We start from the raw sequence: 20,799 nt of genomic DNA, 5'->3' as shown, positions 1-20,799 counted from the left end.
TAGACTACTGAACACAGTTCCCTGTGCTATACCCTAGGACCTTGATGCTTATCTATTCTATATATCATAGTTTACATCTGTTGATCCCAAACTCCTGAGACCCTGGACTTTCTGTTGCATTATCAAGTGGCGTAGAGAGTATCAAAAAAACAAAGGCCTAAGAAAAGCAGGAATGATTTAGTGTTAGCAAAGGAATAAAAGGCCGAGGACAAGCACTTGAAATAAAGTATGCAGAGCACACAGAGGACCTGGGTCTGCAGGTCACAGGGGAAAAATTTCTGCCAGTTGGTGTGTCATACAATTTATCAGACTGTTTTGCAAGGTTGTTCTAAATGAAGGCAGGGAGAAGTACTTTTTAAGCTCTAGAGTAACAGCAGTTTCTGAACATGAGACAAGGTAAATACGGACCTAAGATTAGGTTGACATCTTATGTTACCTACACAACTGGTAACTTCAAACTTTTCACTCAGCCTCTTATTCATTTTAGCCTCAATGATAGGTCACATAAATTACTATGGAACTAAAGGTAGAGAATGACCAGAAGTCAAATAACTCGAATGATCACAAGTTCTGAAAAGAAAATGGAATTATCTAAAACACATTTTCATGGTTCACACAAGCACAGCCCATCTGCATATTACAGCATGCTTTTCATAGTCAAAATTTCAATCAAATAATCTAACAAACTTAGATATTCACAAGCTGACAAACTGCCAAGTTTCTATAGAAACAGTTTTTCAAGGATGATGAAAAGCATGAGGTGTTCTAGATATTCTATTTCCATCAACAGCTTTGCCGCTTACACTACAAAATATTTCAAATATTGCAATATCCCAAAATACACTAAATATAATTCAATCTTTACTTGCTGATTCTGGAAGCAATCCAGGAATATAAATAATATCAATTTCATTGTCTAGTAAATATATGTGTCAGAAAACTTCCTGAGTGACAGATATTGAATGACAGTTTATTTCCATATATTAAAAGTAAATGAAGTCTAAATGCAATATGGTATCCTAGATCAGATACTGCAACAGAAAAAAAAATAGTAGGAGAAAAAACTGGTCAAATCCAAATAAATAAGTAGTTCAGTTAATCGTTTGTACAATCAGCACTGCCGTTTTCAAAATGCACATTTGATTCAATGAATTGATATTTTAGGGAACAAGTTCAGCGTAACAAATTCCCCATTTGCTGATGGCCAATTCCATCCACAAGATACTCAGATGAACACAGAAAACTCCATGCACACATACTCCGCAAACATCAAGCTGTAACGACATGTTCCCAGAATGGGTCAGGAGCCACCCCAAGTCACATCTGGGGTCATAAGCCTGCACTGGAGCTCTCATCACTCTCTTCCTCCGCCTGATGCACACACAGGCTGCCACTCACCCAACACCCACTCCATAGGCAGTCTCCTTCAGGTCTTTTTCAAGGTAAAATGCCCTACTTTAGAATTTATGTGTGTCTTAATCATTCAACACATGTAAAACTATAGTGTGATTTTTTAAATTACATTCCTTTGTTCCACTAACCCTATTCTCCCAATAAGCCCTATGGTTCTCATTGCACCATTTTGCACAGTGCAGTGATTTTTAGGAAGGTGTATGTCAAGTTATAGGCAGAACTCACTGTTTCAGCAATAATTCTGTCGCTTTAACAAACATGTTATAATTGTGTAAGAAGGAAGGGGAGGCCAGGAGAAGGATATATAGGAATCTTTCTGTATGAACTTTGCAACTTTTTCGTAACTATAAAAATATCCCAATGAGAAGTTTAGGACAATAATTATATAAAGCATAGTCAGCCAAGACCTTAGCATGGGATTCTGCATTAATAATCATTCCTAATGCTTAGATAGCAATTACTTGGTGCCAAGCACTGTTCCCAGTGTTCTATATATATTAACTCAGTCATTCTCACGGTGCTATCAAGTGCTATAACCATCCTCATCTTACAGGTGAGAAGACTGAGGTTCACCTAGGAAACATGTTCCAGTCACAAATCTCAGCAATTTGGCCCTTAGCCTTCACCTATACTATTTCAACAGGCACCTATTTAAAACACAACCTTTTAAACCATATCACTGTCGTCATTTTGGAAGGGTTTTACAAAACAAAAGGCATAAATAAAAAATCTAAAAACTTTCTAAAACATGTTATAAGCATCAAAAGTACTAAAAGTCAAAAAATATATTTATCTTTCTTTCACCAAAAAAAAAAAAAAAAAAAACTCTACTACTACAAATTGTGGAAGTTAAAGAAGATAGTAAGAAATGTCATTTTTGTTCATTAAGCCTAAAACAGTCAACTAAAGAATAAACATTTTACAGCAATGACAAATTAAAATAGGTAACTAACAAAAAAATGTTTCACCTATGACAGAAAATATAATTTAAGAGTTTTATACAGTGCGGTCACATTTCATCAATGTCAAACACACATGATGATTTAAGAGTGACAATATAAAGGACTAAAATAACACCAACCAAAGAAGTTTCCCAGCAATCATTAAATTTGGTTTAGTCAAAATCAGTTAATCAAACTGGTTAAATGCCAAGGGAAAAAAAAATCTGCCAATGGGATCTCAAAACAGAGCAGGTAAGAGGTCAACCGGTTAGCATAACTTACTACTGCTTTTCAGAATACTGAATAGCTTGAACTCTCAGCTGTAAAACCCAGAGATGCACACTCATTGAATCAAAACAGCTTCTGGAGGTACCGCTTTGTTTCTATGTTCTTCTGGACTCTGAAGCTACATTAGAGAACAAGACACAAATTCCTTCCCTTATAGATTTTATATTAATTTGGTCATTCATTTGTCCACACACTCAGAAAGTACATGCTGAGTGCCTACAACATACCAGGCACAGTTCTATGTGCAGGGGGTTAGGAAGGGAAGAAAATGAACAAAAATCCTTGTGCAACTTGAGCTGACATTTTAGAAGAGCAAAGAGGCAATAAACACGTAAGTAAGTGAAACCCAAACTAACTTACAGATAAATGCTAAGAAGGAAATAAAGCAGGAGAAGAGGATTTCAAGTGAGGATAAAATTGTAAATAGAAAGGCCAAGGAAGATCAGATAAAATGGAGAAGACCAGTAAATAACCAGATAACATGTTAGGTATAAGTGCTATGAAAAAAAACAAAACTTGGATAAGGGCAGGGGGTGGGGGAGAGGGGAGTGGAGGCAAGGGGGTTGCTTTTGGAAGAGGGAGACTTTCAGTAGAGACTGAAGGAAGAAAGCGGCCGAGTCACGTGAAGATCTGGGTGAAGGGCACATCGGCAGGGACAGACTCACCTTGGAAAGCCCTACAGCCTGTTGGGGGACAGCCAGAGCCTGTGTGGCAGAGCAGGGCACTGGAGCATGCATCCCAACAGCAGGCTGCAGGCAGTGCAGAGCTGCACAGCCATTCTGTGTTTAGGAGCCATACGTATAGACCTTAGTGACTTGTTTCCAATCGATTCAACAGATAATTAAAGTCATTATTACTTGCAGAAAACAAGTGGGTGGGGCTGAATGGAAGATAAAGCAGGATGAAACACAGGCTCTGCCGCTGAAAAATGGACGCCCTCACAGGAAAACACGGCAAGTGAACACAAAGTTCTTTGGCTGTTCAATGCAGTGAACAAGGAAGATCATTTTGTGAACATTACAACTGAGGAGAAATTGAAGAAAAAGCAAAAGAGGCTGAAGATTTAGTCTTTCCAACTCAACTCTCTGCTGTGTGAAAGCATGATGCAGTGAGCAGGGAATTCTGTGGGTGTGTGAAGCACACCTGATGACAAGGAGCTGTGTTCACTCGTTTCAAAATTCCTACCATCGTGCCAGGCATGTGGAAGAGGCTCCATTCATGGTGAGCAGGTAAGTGCAGGGCGGTGTCCACCTTCCAATAATCAGACACTTTGTGTCCATCAGCCCAATGCTTCCAAGTGATTTGAGATGAATGCTAAGTACTTAAAGAATACAGTCCCCCCAAAAGGAATTAAGTCCTATGATTGATTATATCTTATGGATCTACATGTCCATTAGAATAAAACCCTAGGGTAAAGAGTACAGGCTTCAACTATGGGCTAAAATAGCAATTGAATCTTTTAAGGCCCTGGGAACCTTGGTGAAATATTACCTGGGTACCTCCCAAGTTAACAGCTCAAAGTAGACTCTGTCACAATCCCTTCAGGACAGCCTTTAATCTCTTTTGCAAAAGGGCACTAGAGGCACCTAATCTACTGAGTCAGCAAACATCTTTAAAGAACCCACTACACAAGCACCCTCCCCCACCAGGCCCTGGGGATCCAACACTAAGGAAGAGATGGCCTCTACCCTGAAGAGTTAGTGAGTTTAAGGCTGGGTGCTTATTAAAAAAGGGAAGAAGAGACAAAAAGGCAGTAATAAAAATGACTATAATACAAAATAAAAAGTGCTATACTATAAGAATGAATGAAGAATTATGAGACTATAGGAAAAGGAATAATTTCTTTGACCTCCCAGTGAAGACCTCCCAGAAGACACTGTCTGAAACCTGCGGTTTCGCTCTGCAGCCACATAAAATCGTAAGTAGAGAGAGACATACTATTAAAATCTATTGTTCTTTCTCTAACTATAACAAAAATACACTCAATGTGAAAGACTTTCCTGAAAAACAAAGATTTACCAAAAACTGTATTTTCTCAGTAAGTTGAAAATAGAACTGAAGGACTCATTAGAAATCAGTCTTTTCACAGGCTAAGCAACATATCCCAAAAGAAAGATTCAAAATAACATCTTTTAATTCCCTCTACTGTTGTAGTGTACCTAAAGTATTTATTGCAATGTAAGTCAGTATGGCAGGCCCCAGAACGGAACATTCAATGATAACGTATTAGCATTGGGCATTGCAAAACTATTCTACAAGCCAATCCTGAAATTTCAGGTTAAAACCAAATGTTTGTCCAAGCAATCAGCAGAAGACAATGACAATAAATGCATTCAAATCTAAGGATAAATCGCCTTTAGAAAAAACTTTTAGGAGTTCCCATCCTGCTCAGTGGTTAACGAATCCAACTAGGAACCATGAGGTTGCGGGTTCGATCCTTGGCCTTGCTCAGCAGGTTAAGGATCCGGCATTGTCATGAGCTGTGGTATAGGTCACAGATGCGGCTTGGATCTCGCCTTGCTGTGGCTGTGGCGTAGGCCATCGGTTACAGCTCTGATTAGACCCCTAGACTGAGAACCTCTATATGCCCTTGGTGCAGCCCTAGAAAAGGCAAAAAAAAAAAAAAAAACTTTTAGACAGTGGTCATTTTTCTGTACTAACAATTTACAGTAGAAAAAGTCATTTCCATTCAGATTAATTTTGCAAATAGAAAATAAATGAATTATACTGTGAAATATTTATAAATACATTTATCACTATTCAGATCTAAAAGAAATTGATTGAAAAGTGCATCCCAAGCTTCTTCTCTTAATTCACTTTTATCACAACAAAGAATTACTTTTGTAGTACAAACAGTAGTGCAAAACAAGGAGTTTATAATTTCTATTTTTAGAGCTTACTGACCTACAACTCTAAATAATTATAAGTTCAAATCCTAGCAACCCTTACACAAAGTTTAACATACTATTAAACCTCTGTAAATATCAGCTTTCTATGATTAAAGAGATTAATACAAAAATTATTTGGAGACCAGATATAAGTATGCCAAATACATACTAATTACTCTATAAATATCCATTCATCATCATCATCAATCTAAGCTTACATGGTATCAGGACAAGGTACAGAGGAGGAATGAGGAAGCCAAATGATTCCCAATTCCAACATATCCCTTAACACTGTCGGTTGGCAGTAGCTAAAGTGTGTAACAATGATTTCAGTCAGAACTGGCATAATCCCTCTTACAGTGTTGTCTAAATTACAAGCAGAGTTCATACACATTAATTTGCTTATTACTAAAAATATGCAATGTGAGTAAGCAAGATATGGACACAACGCATTATTTTAAGATTTGGCAAATAAATTTAGAAAGGATAAATCAGATAACTAATGACTGAGCCATATTTACTAATGGACTTGTTCACTGCATGCAAAAGGTCTCACAAATGGGGAGTTCCCATCGTGGCGCGGTGGTTAACGAATCCGACCAGGAACCATGAGGTTGCAGGTTCGGTCCCTGCCCTTGCTTAGCGGGTTAACGATCCAGCGTTGCCGTGAGCTGTGGTGTAGGTTGCAGACACGGCTCAATCCCACGTTGCTGTGGCTCTGGTGTAGGCCAGGAACTACAGCTCCGATTCAACCCCTAGCCTGGGAACCTCCATATGCTGCGGGAGCGGCCCAAAGAAATAGCAAAAAGACAAAAAAAAAAAAAAGGTCTCACAAATGGACATATTCTTGCCTTGTACCTCTATGCGGTCACTGACAGAAGCAAGGTGTGCTCTGCAATCCTCTCTTTTCCCAGGGGCCACTCAGGCCTGGGGCTGATGACCTGCCCATCTCTGAGGTAAATACAGCTGAGCCTTGAATGACAGGGAGGAGGAAGGAGCCAACCCTCCATGCAATCAAAACCCACATATAACTTACAGTCAGGCCCTTAAATATGAGGTTCCCTCTGTACACACAGGTCCACATTCTCAGATTCAACCAACCAAGGATCGTGCAGTCCTGTAGTTTTTAGTATTGAAAAAAATCCACATGTAGGTGGAACCACCAAGTTCAAATCCACATCATTCAAGGGTCAACTGTATATTCTCTTTTCTTCACTTCCAGGAACTGATGTTCTGGCCTTTGGAAGACCACCAGGCAGAACAACTGAGACAATGTTTCCCCCGGACTTCGTGTCCATGTCATATGTCACAACCCTACTACCAAGCAGCCTTGAACTGAGATAAGGAGCATTAGTCTAACAGGAAAGAGGTACTTTGATCTCCCATTTGTCTTTGTGCCTCTGGAATAGGGAGAACAGGTTGTTGAGACAAGCAGGATTCAGATATTCCTGGGTCTCCTGTACCTACTACTTAATACTGTCAGAACTATACTTCAATTTCTAAAAGATACGACTAATTCAAACACACGTTGTTATCCTAAAGACTACTCTTAACCATAATACCATATTGATCACAAACCATGAAATCAGAAGGGTTTTTTTAAAAAAAGAAAAGAAAAGGCAAAGTTCATGCTCCTTAAGTTAAGGTGAGCCTATTATGCTAGACACATTTTGGCTTCAGGATCACTTAAAAGTAAGTTAGAAATAATTTTATAATCAGAAAAAAAATTTAAATAGATTACATTAATTTTGTTCTAATTTAAGGTATTCAGCATGAAACAAAAATTGTTATTTAGAAAACAGGTAAAATTCAGTGAACATAGTATACATACCAAGCTTCGGGCAACAAAACAGAATATTCGTGTGGAGAAGTGGTCTCTGGGAAGTTGGACAGAATCGCAAGGCGATGAGGAAGCAGGTCAGATCCATGGTAGGTGAACAAAATTTCTAGGGCTTGTACATTACTTTCCTGTACAAAAGGCAAGGTGTAAGCTTCTACTGTGAACCTTAGAAATAAAGGAGTGATTTTGTATGACAACATTCCTAACCTTAAAACTTACTTGTTTATGCAGTTCTGACATGAAGTGCTTTGAAATATTCCTGATTTTTCCAGGTCTGTATCACATTTCTCAATCTAATACTCTAAAAGCTATTTTTAGAACTAGGAATGATGAATAAAAAAATTTTTTAACATGATTCTATTTTCAGAGTTCCTGCTGTGGCACAATAGGATCGGCAGGGTCTCAGGAGCACTGGGACACAGGTTGGCTCTCTGGCCCGGCACCGTCAGCTAAGGAAACAGCACTGCCGCAGCTGCAGCTTAGGTCACAACTGCAGCTTGGACTGATCTATGGCCTGGGAGCTCCATATGCCACGAGGCAGTTAGGGGGGAAAAAAATTTTATATGATGATTCTATTTTCTCTACATTTATTAATATTACAACAAAATAAAGGAAATATAATGATACATGCATGCAAAAACATTAACATGGCTCCAAGACTTAGAAAGTGTTAATAACTATAATTGTTTTATTTACAAAAAATTACCCGAGCATAAGTTCTTGCTGAGAGAACAATATTCTGATTTCTGAACTTCTTAAAGAATTCAGCATCATATCTCTGTTCAGATGCATGAGGCACTCCAAGGATTTCCTGAGGGGAAACAGTGATTTAATGAAAAGCTTTTAAATATGGGTGACAAGAAAATATGAAAAACCATTACAATTCTGCCTACCTAAATAAGTAAGGCCTGAATTAATTAAACTCTCAACAGTTAACTAAAGTACTACATCTGCATTCTTGCCTTTATTTTGAAAATGGCTATATTTATAAATGCTGTTAATTAAAAAAAATTCAGAAGTAAACGAAATAGGCAGTAAAATTAATTACAAGAGGACAACCAAAATCCACCTGGTAAAAACAAATGAGCAGCAATTAAGCATGACTGTGTACTATGGGCACCTACCACAGCTGTATGAGAACTTTAGATTAACTTTACTGCTGCTGGACTGATGCATGTAAATTGCAGACCAAACACTCTTAAATAATTATTAAGTGTCAATTATGTGCTAGGTGCACTGCAATGGCCAACAGGCACATGAAAAGATGCTCAACATCACTAATGATTAGAGAAGTGCACATCAAAACTACAAGGAGGTACCTCCTCCTATCAGTCAGCATGGCCATCATTAAAAAGTCTACAAATAGGAGTTCCCGTCGTGGCGCAGTGGAAACAAATCCAACTAGGAACCATGGGATTTTGGGTTCAATCCCTGGCCTTGCTCAGTGGGTTAGGGATCTGGCGTTGCCGTGAGCTGTGGTGTAGGTTGCAGATGCAGCTCGGATCCCGCGTTGCTGTGGCTCTGGTGTAGGCCGGCGGCTACAGCTCCGATTCAACCTCTAGCCTGGGAACCTCTACATGCCACAGGAGCGGCCCTAGAAATGGCAAAAAGACAAAAAAAAAAAAAAAACCTAAACATAGAATTATGATATGACCCAGAAACCCACTCCTGGGCATATATCCAGACCAACTATAATTCAAAAAGACACATGCAGGAGTTCCCATTGTGGCTCAGCAGAAAAAAATCTGACTAGCATCCATGAGGACGAAGGTTCAATTCCCAGCCTTACTTGGGTTAAGGATCTGTCGTTGCCTTGAGCTGTGGTGTAGGTCACAGATGCAACTCGAATCTGGCGTTGCTGCAGCTGTGGTGTAGGCCAATGGCTACAAATCCAATTTGATCCCTAGACTGAGAACTTCCATATGCTACAGCGCAGCCCTAAAAAAGGAAAAAAAAAGGGACACATGCACCACTATTTCATAACATGACTATTCACAATAGCCAAGACATGGGAACAACCTAAATGCCCACCAAGAGATGAATGGGTAAAGAAGATGTGGTGTGTATATATATATATATATATATGTATGTACATATATGTGTGTGTGTATATATATATATACACACAATGGAAAATTCATCAGCCATAAAAAAGAATGAAATAATGCCATTTACAGCAGAACTAGAGATTATCATACTAAGTGAAGTCAGTCAGAAAGAGAAAGAAACGCCATATGATATCACTTATATGTGGAATCTAAAATATAACCCAAATGAACCTGTCTGCAAACCAGAAACAGACTCACAGACATAGAGAACAGACTTGCAGTTGCCGAGGGGGAGGGGGAGGGAGTAGGATGGGTGGGGAGTTTGGGGTTTTCAGATGCAGGTACTACACTGGAAACGATAAGCAACAAGGTCCTGCTGTACAGCACAGGGAACTGTGTTCAATACCTTAGGACAAATCATTAATGGGAAAGAGTACTTAAGACTGTGCATGAATACTTACCTCAACTGCAACAAAAATTATAACACAACATTTATACCAACTATACTTCAACTTTAAAACATAAAAAATAAAAGGTACTCTCCAGGAGGCAGGTGGATACACAGGTCGAGAATTCTTGAGTAAGACATGTTAGCTTGTGATGCAGTTATTAAGACAGAAGTGAGAATGTCAAGGGAGATTAAGGAGAATGAAATGAAATGAGGAACAATGCCATTAAAAAGATGAGCAAGGAAAAGGAAATCTGTATCTGGAAAGTGGAGGAGCGGCAGGAACAGGGGAAAAAGAACTGAATGCATACACAAGGAAATCAAAGAAGAAAACATTTCTAAAATGTTCTTAGTTCCGACTCCTCATCTTCAGTGATCATTTGTTTTATTTCACCTCAGTTACACATCCCATGACCTTACCCTGGATCTCATTCATCACGAAGAAGTCTCTGTGACAACTCAAATGTCAAGCACAAGACTTGTGCCCACTGCTCCTCTTCTCCCCACTCCCTCTAGGGTGTGTAGTATGTGGCATGTCAACAAATCCCCCACCTCGCTGAGGCATCCAATCCACTGCCCCTACTTCTCTTTCCACCTCCTATCTCCCCTCAAAGTCTCAGCCCTTCTAACCAGCTTAACGTCCCCAGTCCATCCTCAGGAGGAGACTTCAATCCCTGCTTCCTCTTTATCATCGGCACCTGGCCAAACTTCCTCCCTAGTTAAACTCAACCATAAACCCTGAGTACAAGTTTCCCAAAGTCCCTGGAGAAACATGACAAAACCAAGCTGACAGCTCACAACAAATTTCTACATCTCAACTTTCTTTGGATCTCGAGTCACATGAACCAACTGTAAAAAAGGATTTGGAAGGCAACCTGGGAAATCTGAACATGAAGTAGGTACCAGAATAACTACTAATTCTGCTATAAATAATCATGTTATTGTGGTTCAGTCCTTACCACATTTAGAGATACATACTTTAGTATTAATGAGATACTTGGAATTTGCTTTAAAATACTTAAAAGACAGGAGTGGGAAGGTGAAGAATAAAGGATACAAACTGGCAAAATGTTGGAAATGGCTGGTGCTGGTTCATGAATACATCAGGGTTCATTATACAATTCTCTACACTTTCATGAAGGTTTGAAAAATTTCAAACTAAAAAGCTAAAGAACTGCTAAATCCAAGAGAGCAAAATTCAAATAGATACTTTCTGCTGTCCCTTGACACTCCTCCACTTCCACTAGAAGTTTTCTTTGCTACTCTGTTAGGAATTTTTCCAGTATTCTTTCATTCTTTCCAGAACTTCCACACTGTATTCCGCTGCCACCACTCTCTGCTGAAAACCCTGCTTCACATATTCTTTCCTGAAATGACACTATCAGATGGGAAGTCCTCCATTTTCCAACCCACTGTACCTACCTATCAACCCGTAAATACCAGTATGATTTTCCTTCCTTCAGCTGCAACAGGAAAAAAACATGTATCTGCTTCTTAAAAAGCCACAGAACTCCACTAATATGCTGGATCCCATTGCTTCCATTTCTAAAATCATGCCAATTAGTCCCTCTTTCTTCTGTTCGTAAATTTCTCCTCACCCTGTATTGGCTCGTTCCAATCAGCATACAGACAATACACCTTCTTTCCATTAACAAAGCAACCCTTAATCTGATGCACTCCTCTAGCTACCACCAGCTTCTCTGCTCCCTAAACAATAAACCTTCTTGGGAAGGAGCTGCCCACAACCCTGTCTCCACTTCCCCATTTCTCATTCCTTCCTCAACTCTCTCAACCTCTGACACAGGTTCAGTTCAGGACAGAGCAGGAAAGCCCTTTCAAAATGTGGCCACAAACCATTCTGACCATCTCTCCTACCTTTACTCCAGGCCTCCTCCTTCCCCACCCCCTCAGCCTCGCCACCCTGACTGGCTTCCTTTTTCAGGAACATGCCAACTTCTTTCATGGCAGAAGGCTTTCTTTCCACAGCACAGGTTACTGAATCAGAGTCACCTAGCTATGAGTTCTTGCTTCCTATTTGTTTAGACAAAATACTTACTTACCCCTCACTAAGCCTCAATTTTCACATCCATAAAATTGAGAAGATGATAATGCCTGTCTCAAAGGGTTGTTAAGAAATAATCTGAATTCGGTACCTAAGACACTGGCGGACAAGTAAGTCCTCAGCAACGTTGGTATTGTTTAAGGTATTCTCTTATCTATTAGTTTCTTCAACCGATATTGACTGAGCTCCTCAACAAGCCAGGTATCATCTGGGCTCTTGGGATACTGAAGAAATCAAGACAAAACCCCTGCCCTTATGGAGCTTCCAGGCTTGCGTCCCCCACACAGCAGTCCCTTAGCCCCCTGAGTGGGCCTTACTTCTTTAAGGACTAGTTGAAATACCATTTCCCAGAGTCTTCTCAGACATCCCCACGAAAAATGCAGCGTTTGGCTCCATTACGCTCCCTCATCAGTTCTCCATATCACGACTGCCTTACAGTGAGGACTCCAGAGGTCTCAAGATTATTCTTTGCTCACCTCTCTACCTCCAGCACTGGCATACTACCTGGCATACAGTAGGCACTCATGTAAAATTTAAATAAATCCATTTTAATCTCATTTATCACAGAATTAATAAAATGAGCCATGCCCTACGATTGCAATGCAATGGCCATTTCTACCACCATCTAGCTGGCAAGCCATTATACTGGAACATTTTCACATCTAACTTTTACCAGTCAAACTCATCAACTTCACCTACTTTTCAAAAGCTTAGCTTAATTCCCTTTTTGTGAGCTCAACAAATACTTTAAATGTCACTATTACAATGCAATAATAAATGCATTTACTACTCTCAAATAAATAGAAATTCAATACTAAAGAATAATAAAGGAAAACTAATGGAGAGTGAACTCTGAACATTTTATGGGACTTTTTAAGGTATCAGTGAAACTAAAGCTAAGTATAAAAAAAATAATAAACTATATCTGTATCTTACAATAAACTACATTATTTATAGTGAACACAGAAATTCACAATGTACCTTTATATATTACCTATATATATATCACAGAACTTAGCGACATAATAAAAGATATGTTTAAAATATATATGACAATCCAACAGTCAAACTAATTGTACTAAAGATAAAACTATCAGGAATTCTTTTTTTAACCTGTTTGCGTGAAGTGATATACTAATTAACATGTTTTCTAATAACCACAGAAATTGTCTTTTTTGGCACTAATGTTTTGTTTGAAAACATTTCTAAATATTAACATTTGAAGAATCAAATGCTTTTACTTGCCTGCAGGCATCAAAAGTACTAAATACCTCCATTATTCTTGGGATGGGCACCACAGTAATAGCTGTGACATTTACTGAGTCCCTATAGGTGACTGCTGTACCACGAGCCAAGGGATGCCCACAGAAGGAAGGCTACGACAGATGGAGGAAGTAACCTGCAGATGAAGTCAAACTTCAAAGGTGAGAAGTTTGTAATAAATCCTGGGTAACTTAATCTATGAGGATCATGTGAAAAAGCAAGCTAAGCTATGTATTTGATGAAATGTTTCTCACACCTTTAACGATACCTAAATAATCTGACAGTACAGAGTGCTACTGAAATACCCAACATAGCACATCTGTGTTTGGGGCCCTCAAGAAACAATTTTGAAAAATACTCTAGGTGTCTAATTTAGGCCGCAATTAGGATCAAAGTTCAACGAACTAAATTCAAACCACTAACAAATCACTAAAATAAAACAAGTCAGAAGTATTCACATTAAGAATACGAAAATCAAATGTATACTAAAATGTGGTGCTGTAGACAGCTATATGCTGTAATCTTAAAGTTTTAAATGTAAAATAAAAGTCAATGAAAAGGACGGTAAATCTAGGAAACACATATGCTCTGAAATAGCAAACGCATTTCTATTCCCTAGACTAACAAAGCAAATTCTGGCCTTTCACGAATCTCTCACTTTTACTAAAACTGATATACAAGAGAACCTGCTTCTGTATGAAATGAACTTTTCCCCAAAGAGCTCTCAAGACCAAGAATATCAGATATTAAGGCATTCACAGCATTTATAATGACAGATCAAATGAACATAATTGGTTTGATTATAAATACTCCTTACCTCATATGTTACCAGCCGATCTAAGTAGGTTAATAATTTCAGTCTACAACGGCAAAGTTCCTTTTGTTCCAGTGTTAACCTGTTTAAATAAGCATATTAGGCCACATATTCAGCTACAAGCCCATTTATCTAAGATCTAAAATAAAATAAAAATGATCAATATTCCATTAAGCCCAGAACTCATGCAACAGTATACAAAAGCACAAGAGTAAAATAATATTAAGTGAATTTAAGTTGCTGAAATAGTGTAGAACAATCATCACTAGTCAAAAAAAAAAAAAACACTTAAATTTCCAGTTATTTTAAAGAAATTACTAAGTGAACAGTAATAAATCATTTACTTTGAAAAGTTCACTAGTTTAAGTAGTTCTTGTCTCTTCTTGAGCTCCTTGTCCTTTTTCTTCTTGGCAGGCTCTTCGTCAGCTGGGGAAAGCTCCCCATAGGAGATACTGTCAATGTCCACGTCTCCAGGTAAAGTAAATCTGCAAGAGAAAAAAAAAAAATCTATTTTCTTTTTTTTTTTAATTTCAGGTAGTCAAAATGCTTTTCCACTACTTCGACTGACTTTTCTTAATCAGTGCCACAGAAACAACCAATTATTTGAAAGTTTTTGCTCTTATAAGCAAAATGATTCACTCATTTACATCCATAGGATGGGCAAAAGTCACCAGTAATCTTCAGAGGCAGAAATTCGAAAAAAATCAAGAAAATGGAAATGGCTTAGAAAAACATGTGAGGTTAGAGCCAGCTAAGAAGAAACCGTCTATGGAGAAAATGCTCCCAGAATTTACAATGTGAATCACTTCTATTTAAGGTCTTAAAATGATAATGAAAGTCTGCCTCAGCTGCATTACTTATCAAATATGCTACCACATTTACATCTCCAAGAAAGTTCCAAATGCCTGATGAACAATGGCTCTTGTCAAATAACTTTATTATTGTTATTAACTGACATTTCTATGGTGCTTAAAAGTTTATTAGGTGCTGTCACAAGATAGATAATTTAATCAAAGTACTTCTTGAAGAAGGTAATGATGCTAACAGAGTGGATGAAGCTCAGCCTTGCGTATGGTGGCTCATCTGACTAGTAAGCATACCCAGGTACACGCCACAATAGGCCCCCAGCTTAGAAACGGCCTGTATTCAATAAGTGTTTATAGAATTTGCTCTTTTCTTAGCATCAAGGTGTCATATACAAACATATGTAACATAATAAAACTGTGACCTCAGATAAAAAAGCATTAATCAAAGGCAACTGCTTCATTGCAGAACAACCTAAAGAAAGCAAAGTTTACCCTTTCCAATGTCTCAGGTTAAAGGTTTTCACAAAGCCACCTTTACGTTTTGCTACTTTTTGTCACCAACCTGCCATCATCCGCTCCTTTCCCTATTGCTAGAAGGGCCTCCAGGTCTGTGCCCTTCAGTCCATATTGAAGCAGTTCCTTTGCTGCATCCACATTTTCAGGAACTCTTTCCAAACACTCATGAAGAACCCAGGATCGTTTCTTTATTTTACTCTGGAAACAGAGGCATTAAAGAACTCATGACATCTGATAATACCTGACAACTGCCTTCTGGAAACATAAAGCTATACCTGAGGGAACAGAGCTACCTACAGGCAGCTGCTAAGAAGTTCAACATCAAAAAGCTATTTTTGGACTTCCCATCATGGCTCAGCAGTTAATGAACCCAATTAGCATCCATGAGGATTTGGTTTCAAACCCTGGCCTAGCTCAGTGGGTTAAGGATTCAGCGTTGCCATGAACTGTGGTAGAGGTCGAAGACACGTCTCGGATCCCACATTGCTTTGGCTGTGGTGAAGGCAGGCGGCTACAGCTCCGACTGGACCCCTAGCCTGGGAACCTCCATATGCCACAGGTGCACCCCTAAAAGCACCAAAAAAAAAAAAAAAAAAAACCAAGTTATTTTCCTAATGGTAATTAGAACTGGATGCAGGGAATATGATCCCAATGGCCTGCTTTTCTTCTCATGAAATGTTTCACATGGAAACAGAAAGCTCAGTAGTACTTTTTTTGGAAACATAAAAAAACTTCCCAAACTTTGATAGTTGCTCTTTAATTTGTATTCGGGCTATATGAAAGAGTAGAAATTAAAGCCATTAAGGAAGATTTATCCTACTGTAATGACCAAGTTTAACTTTGAAACAAAATTAAGGAGGTTCTGTGCTTCTGTATGAGGCTGTGTACATCAAGGTTTGTGTTTCCTTGACCATGAGATGTATCCCAAAGCACGGGTGATAATTTAATTATGAAAAGGCAGGATACGCTGCTCTTTGTAAAAGCCAAGGGCCCACTCCTCCCTCCCACAGCTCCCTCGGACTCCGTTAAAAACCCCTGACTAGCCCTCTTCCTATGAAGAGTCCCCGTGGATATAAGTTTAAAGTAAAATCCATTTATTGCCTGTATACGCCTTCACGCTTTCCCTCATAGCAATGCTTTCCTCAAATGTTTCTGAATTCCCTTCTCCTTCTCCATGCCCATGGCCGCCTCACCAGTCCACGTCATCAACACCTAACACGAGGGACACTGCAGGAGCCTCTCGTCCTTGGCAAGGTTTCCCACCTGAACCCAAATCAATACATCTTTCTAATCATACGCCCCAATGTTCACAACCATGGAATCTGATTTAACAGACTGGTTTACTTACAGAGCTCATTTATTCATCCAAGAAATATTTACTTTATGGGCGCCATGAAAATAGACATAAATACAACAGTGAATAGGACAGTCTTAGTCACTGGTCTCATGAGTCATGCTTGTTTGTTTTTTCTTTTTTTTTTTTTTTTTATTTTAGGGCCAAACCTGCGGCATATGAAAATTCCCAGGCTAAGGGTCCAATCAGAGCTACTTCTTCCAGCCACAGCCAGAGCAATATAGGATCAGAGCCATGTCTGTGACCTACACCAAGCTCACAGCAAAGCCGGATCCTTAACCCATTGTGTGAGGCCAGAGACCGAACCTGCATCTTCATGGATACTAGTTGGATTCGTTTCCGCTGGGTCACAATGGCAACTCCTTCATTTTCTTTTAATTTGCTCATACAACTCTTCCCAGTAAGAACACCTTCCTCTCTTACTATTCTAGAAGGCCTACTTTGCATCTTTCCAAATCCCAGCCCAAAACACCTTCACTATATGATAAAGACGTCCATAACTAGAGTCTACAGTGACTGCTACCTTCACTGGGTTCCCACAGCACGTATCTGGAATCTTCCTGTACGGTCTTTTCTATTTTAGGCATGAAGCTTGTCTTCTCAGTAAGATTATAAGCTCCCAAAAAGTGAAGGCCATGTTTATGCCAGGCCCAGACCCCTTCACCACGCCTGGCATGGTGCCTTTACTCTTCTGTTTATTGTGCTGGATCACATATTTCCCCCGATAAAATAATGCACTTGGTCTGTCTTTCCTAACATCTGTCAGCTCCTTCAGAGACCAAAACTGCCTTTTATTGTTTTTACAGAAAACGCCACTAAGTGGACACGCAAGATCTTATGTACTCACTGTCCTAAGTCTCAAAAGATAATACAGTGTTCTCATATTCTAAGGCAAATACACGCAACTCTGCCTTCGTCCTTTATTTCATTATCTTGCATTTGCTCTCATCTCTGATCTCTTACTTATATTAACAGTTCATCTTCCTATTTGGTTGAAACATCAACTTTTTACCTACAACTTTTTCAGGTTTTTTTTTTTTTTAATCTTTTTAGGGCCACGACTGAAGCATATGTAAACTCCCAGGCTAGGAGTCAAATCAGAGCTACAGCTGCTGGCCTACACCATAGCCACAGCAACACCCAGATCCGAGCCATGTCTGTGACCCACACCACAGCTCACAGCAATGCTAGATCCTTAACCCACTGACTGAGGACAGGGATAGAACCCACATCCTCATGGATAACAGTTGCGTTTGTTACCGCTGAGCCACTATAGGAACTCTTGTTTTTATTTTTAATTATTTGTGTGTATGAATTTCTAGAGAAAACAATTACTGTGAAAATTTCCTAACATTTGTTAGAATATTCCTAAATGCAAAGATATTTTCCTTTCTAAATGTCACATGTGAAGTCACAACCTTCTAAAAGCAGGCAGGAGTCCAACTACCTCCTTACAAAGGTGCCACGGATCCCAATAAACAGACTACACGGTAACTTTAACTGTGGTCGCACGTAGCAGGAAGAATACAACTTAAGCAAAGGGGGGCATCTGGCAAGCTTGATACGGCTTTATCTACTATTGCCTCTCCTCTGCAAAGGAGAGCCAGCTCTGGGATAAACTACATTTCCCATTTGCAGCTGACATGATATTAAGCTTTGTCAACAGAGGGCGCTGGGGGCCACTGCAGGGGACGAGGCTGCTTCTGGCCCGGAGGTGCTCTGGTTCTTCTTGCTCCTGTCCTGGCAGCCGGCCATGCCTGGAGGGACAGGTGGTGGTGCTTCCTTCCCCCTCCTCGGAGACTACTTCCCACGGACCCTTGAATAGGAAGCTTCCTAAGCCAGGCTCACTTGCCCTTCAGAGGGAGTTTTTTCTTTCCAGTCCTAGCCCCCCAACCTCAGCTCCCTGGCACCCTTACAATAGGCATTCAGCGTGCCATCCATCCCGCCTTTCCCTGCTGCCAACCGTGGCAACCAAGGACCAGCCCTGGCCTGAGGCAGCTCCAAGAACTTCTCTTCCACCCCAAGTGCTGTAACCACTCCTTTCCAAGGACACGTGACTGAATCTCAGCCCAGGGGGAGGCCTCCCTGCCAGGTTTCTTCCCTCCCTGGGTACATTCCCTTCAGCCTAGAATTGTCTTTAGAGTTCTCTTTACCCTTGTACAGTTAAACCCCTCATTGCTAGAAAGTAATTCTCCCTATCAAAACTGTCCCTGTTCAGATTACTGTGTGGTCCCAGCTCCTGACAGGACCCTGGCTGATGCAGGGGCACAGAGGTAACTGAGGATGACCAAGGGAAAGCATCAGGCCCGCCAGGTGGCGTGTGGTGCCCACACAGCCTCAGCACCGAGGTCCAGCTGCAGAGCCGACAGAACCTGCTAACGAGGTAGTTTTTCAAGGTGAGTAAAACGCTTCGTCAGCTCTAGAGAAGTCAGCAACGGAAGTGCTCCAATGTGAAGGCCAACGACCAAAAGGCATCCCGAATGTTTGAATTTAAATACACGTTACCAAAGTACTTAAACATACCAAGTAATTCTGAATTGAAGCACTGTTGACAGCTGACTTCCTCCACTGCCTCTGATACACCAGGTCAGTATCCAGGCCATAGGTCTGAGCCAGAGACAAGGCTTCCTCATACTCTTCACTTTCAATCTTTGGACAAGGATAGGGAAACATCATATCACCAAACTGTCCCCAGGGTGGCTCTAATGACATAACGAATGACGACAATCCCTCGGCCAAACAGCTGGTCCGTGCCCCGAACCACCCTCACGTGCGCCGTGGCAGCAGCAGGTCACAAACCCGAGGGGCAAAGAGATCAAGTATTTCTTGTGAGGCTTTACCAGAAAGCCAAGAAATCGAGGTGGAATGCCCATTGTTTACAGAGTAAATGGCACGATGAGCAGTGCATCCAGGACTCCGCCCATGACACTGAACAAACACGGGGACAGTCAGGGTTGATCGAATCCGCCTCCCGGCAACCCCCGACCTAAACAGCAAGCCTGCATTTCCTCCCTCACCATCCGTGGGCTGAGTGACCGCGGTCCTTCACCAGAGGAGGCGACAGCTGAGGGCCCCAGGAAGCGGAGCAAAAACCTGGGCTGAGCCACCAAGCAGACGATCAGTCTAAGTGAATTCACCTTCATCCACTGTTTTTATTTCCATGACTCAGGCACAGGACCAGGGTTATTTTCAAAAGCTTTAGAATACTGGCATTTTTGACAGGTCGATGATGTAACAATCCCGCTCTAAATTTCTTCCTTTGTTAACAAAATACCTTTTTCTCGGGAGGTAAAATAAAACCCCATGCCTGCGACCTCTGCTAGTAACGGGGTGACACCCTCACCTTCCTCTGGTAGAGCTCCTCCGGGGTCGTGGACCGCAGGCTCACCAGGCGGTAGTGTTTGCTGATGGTTCGAGGCCGCTTCCGGGGCGGTGCAAACCGCTCCATCTCCGTCACCAGGTACAGGCCCTGTTGTAGGTAACCAAAGTAGCGAGCCTTGGTGGACGTTTCCTGATCAGAATCAGAGTCCTCTTCTCCTTCATCTTCTTCTGCCCCCCTTGTCTCCAAACGAGATCGTTTGGGGGCAAGTTTAATCTCGCACTGAATTGGGAAAAAAAAAAGAGAGAGAGGTTAAAGTACTTATGAGGAACAAAAGAACAATTTTTTTAATTTTTTTTTTTTTTGACGGCCGAACCTGCAGCATATGGAAGTTCCCAGGCTATGGGCTGAATGAGAGCGGCAGCTGCCGGCCTACACCACAGCCACAGCGACTCGGGATCCAAGCCAAATCTGTGACCCAGATACTAGCTGGGTTCTTAACCTGCTAAACCACAATAGGAACTCTATTAAAATATATATACATACATTTTACTTCTACTCTGGTTTGATTCATTAGATCAGCCACGTGATTAAGACTAAGAGTGCAACTCAAAGGAACCAGACAACAAACGCAACACATGTCAAGGGCTCTGGAAATATGCACACACATTACCGGCTCCACATCTCTACAACGAAAGCCTGTTTTCATATACGGTCTTGTAAAATATATGGCTGGTAATTATTTTAGGAAAATAAAGGAGTCAAGTATGTAAATTCCTCTCTGTACCTGCTGTGAAAA

At 40.5% G+C, this 20,799-nt stretch overlaps 1 protein-coding gene across 1 annotated transcript in view; it reads right to left on the bottom strand.

Annotated features, from left to right (window-relative positions):
* Nucleotides 1-20,799, bottom strand: part of NBAS (NBAS subunit of NRZ tethering complex) — a 355,775-nt gene that overhangs the window by 248,803 nt on the left and 86,173 nt on the right. The window contains exons 15-21 of the mRNA XM_085016151.1: nucleotides 20,025-20,282; nucleotides 19,205-19,330; nucleotides 15,374-15,525; nucleotides 14,350-14,490; nucleotides 14,009-14,087; nucleotides 8,077-8,181; nucleotides 7,362-7,498 (exon numbers count right to left, since the gene is read on the bottom strand). Coding sequence (XP_084872277.1) covers nucleotides 7,362-7,498; nucleotides 8,077-8,181; nucleotides 14,009-14,087; nucleotides 14,350-14,490; nucleotides 15,374-15,525; nucleotides 19,205-19,330; nucleotides 20,025-20,282 — 998 coding nt within the window. The remainder of the gene's footprint in view (nucleotides 1-7,361; nucleotides 7,499-8,076; nucleotides 8,182-14,008; nucleotides 14,088-14,349; nucleotides 14,491-15,373; nucleotides 15,526-19,204; nucleotides 19,331-20,024; nucleotides 20,283-20,799) is intronic.

This window comes from Sus scrofa, chromosome 3 (assembly GCF_054392235.1).
Source record: "Sus scrofa isolate SSC_HxYL_T2T_F1_AM1 chromosome 3, Sscrofa_HxYL_maternal_Yorkshire_Landrace_v2.0, whole genome shotgun sequence".
Lineage (NCBI taxonomy): Eukaryota > Metazoa > Chordata > Mammalia > Artiodactyla > Suidae > Sus > Sus scrofa.
This window is presented reverse-complemented; position numbering and strand designations above follow the sequence as displayed.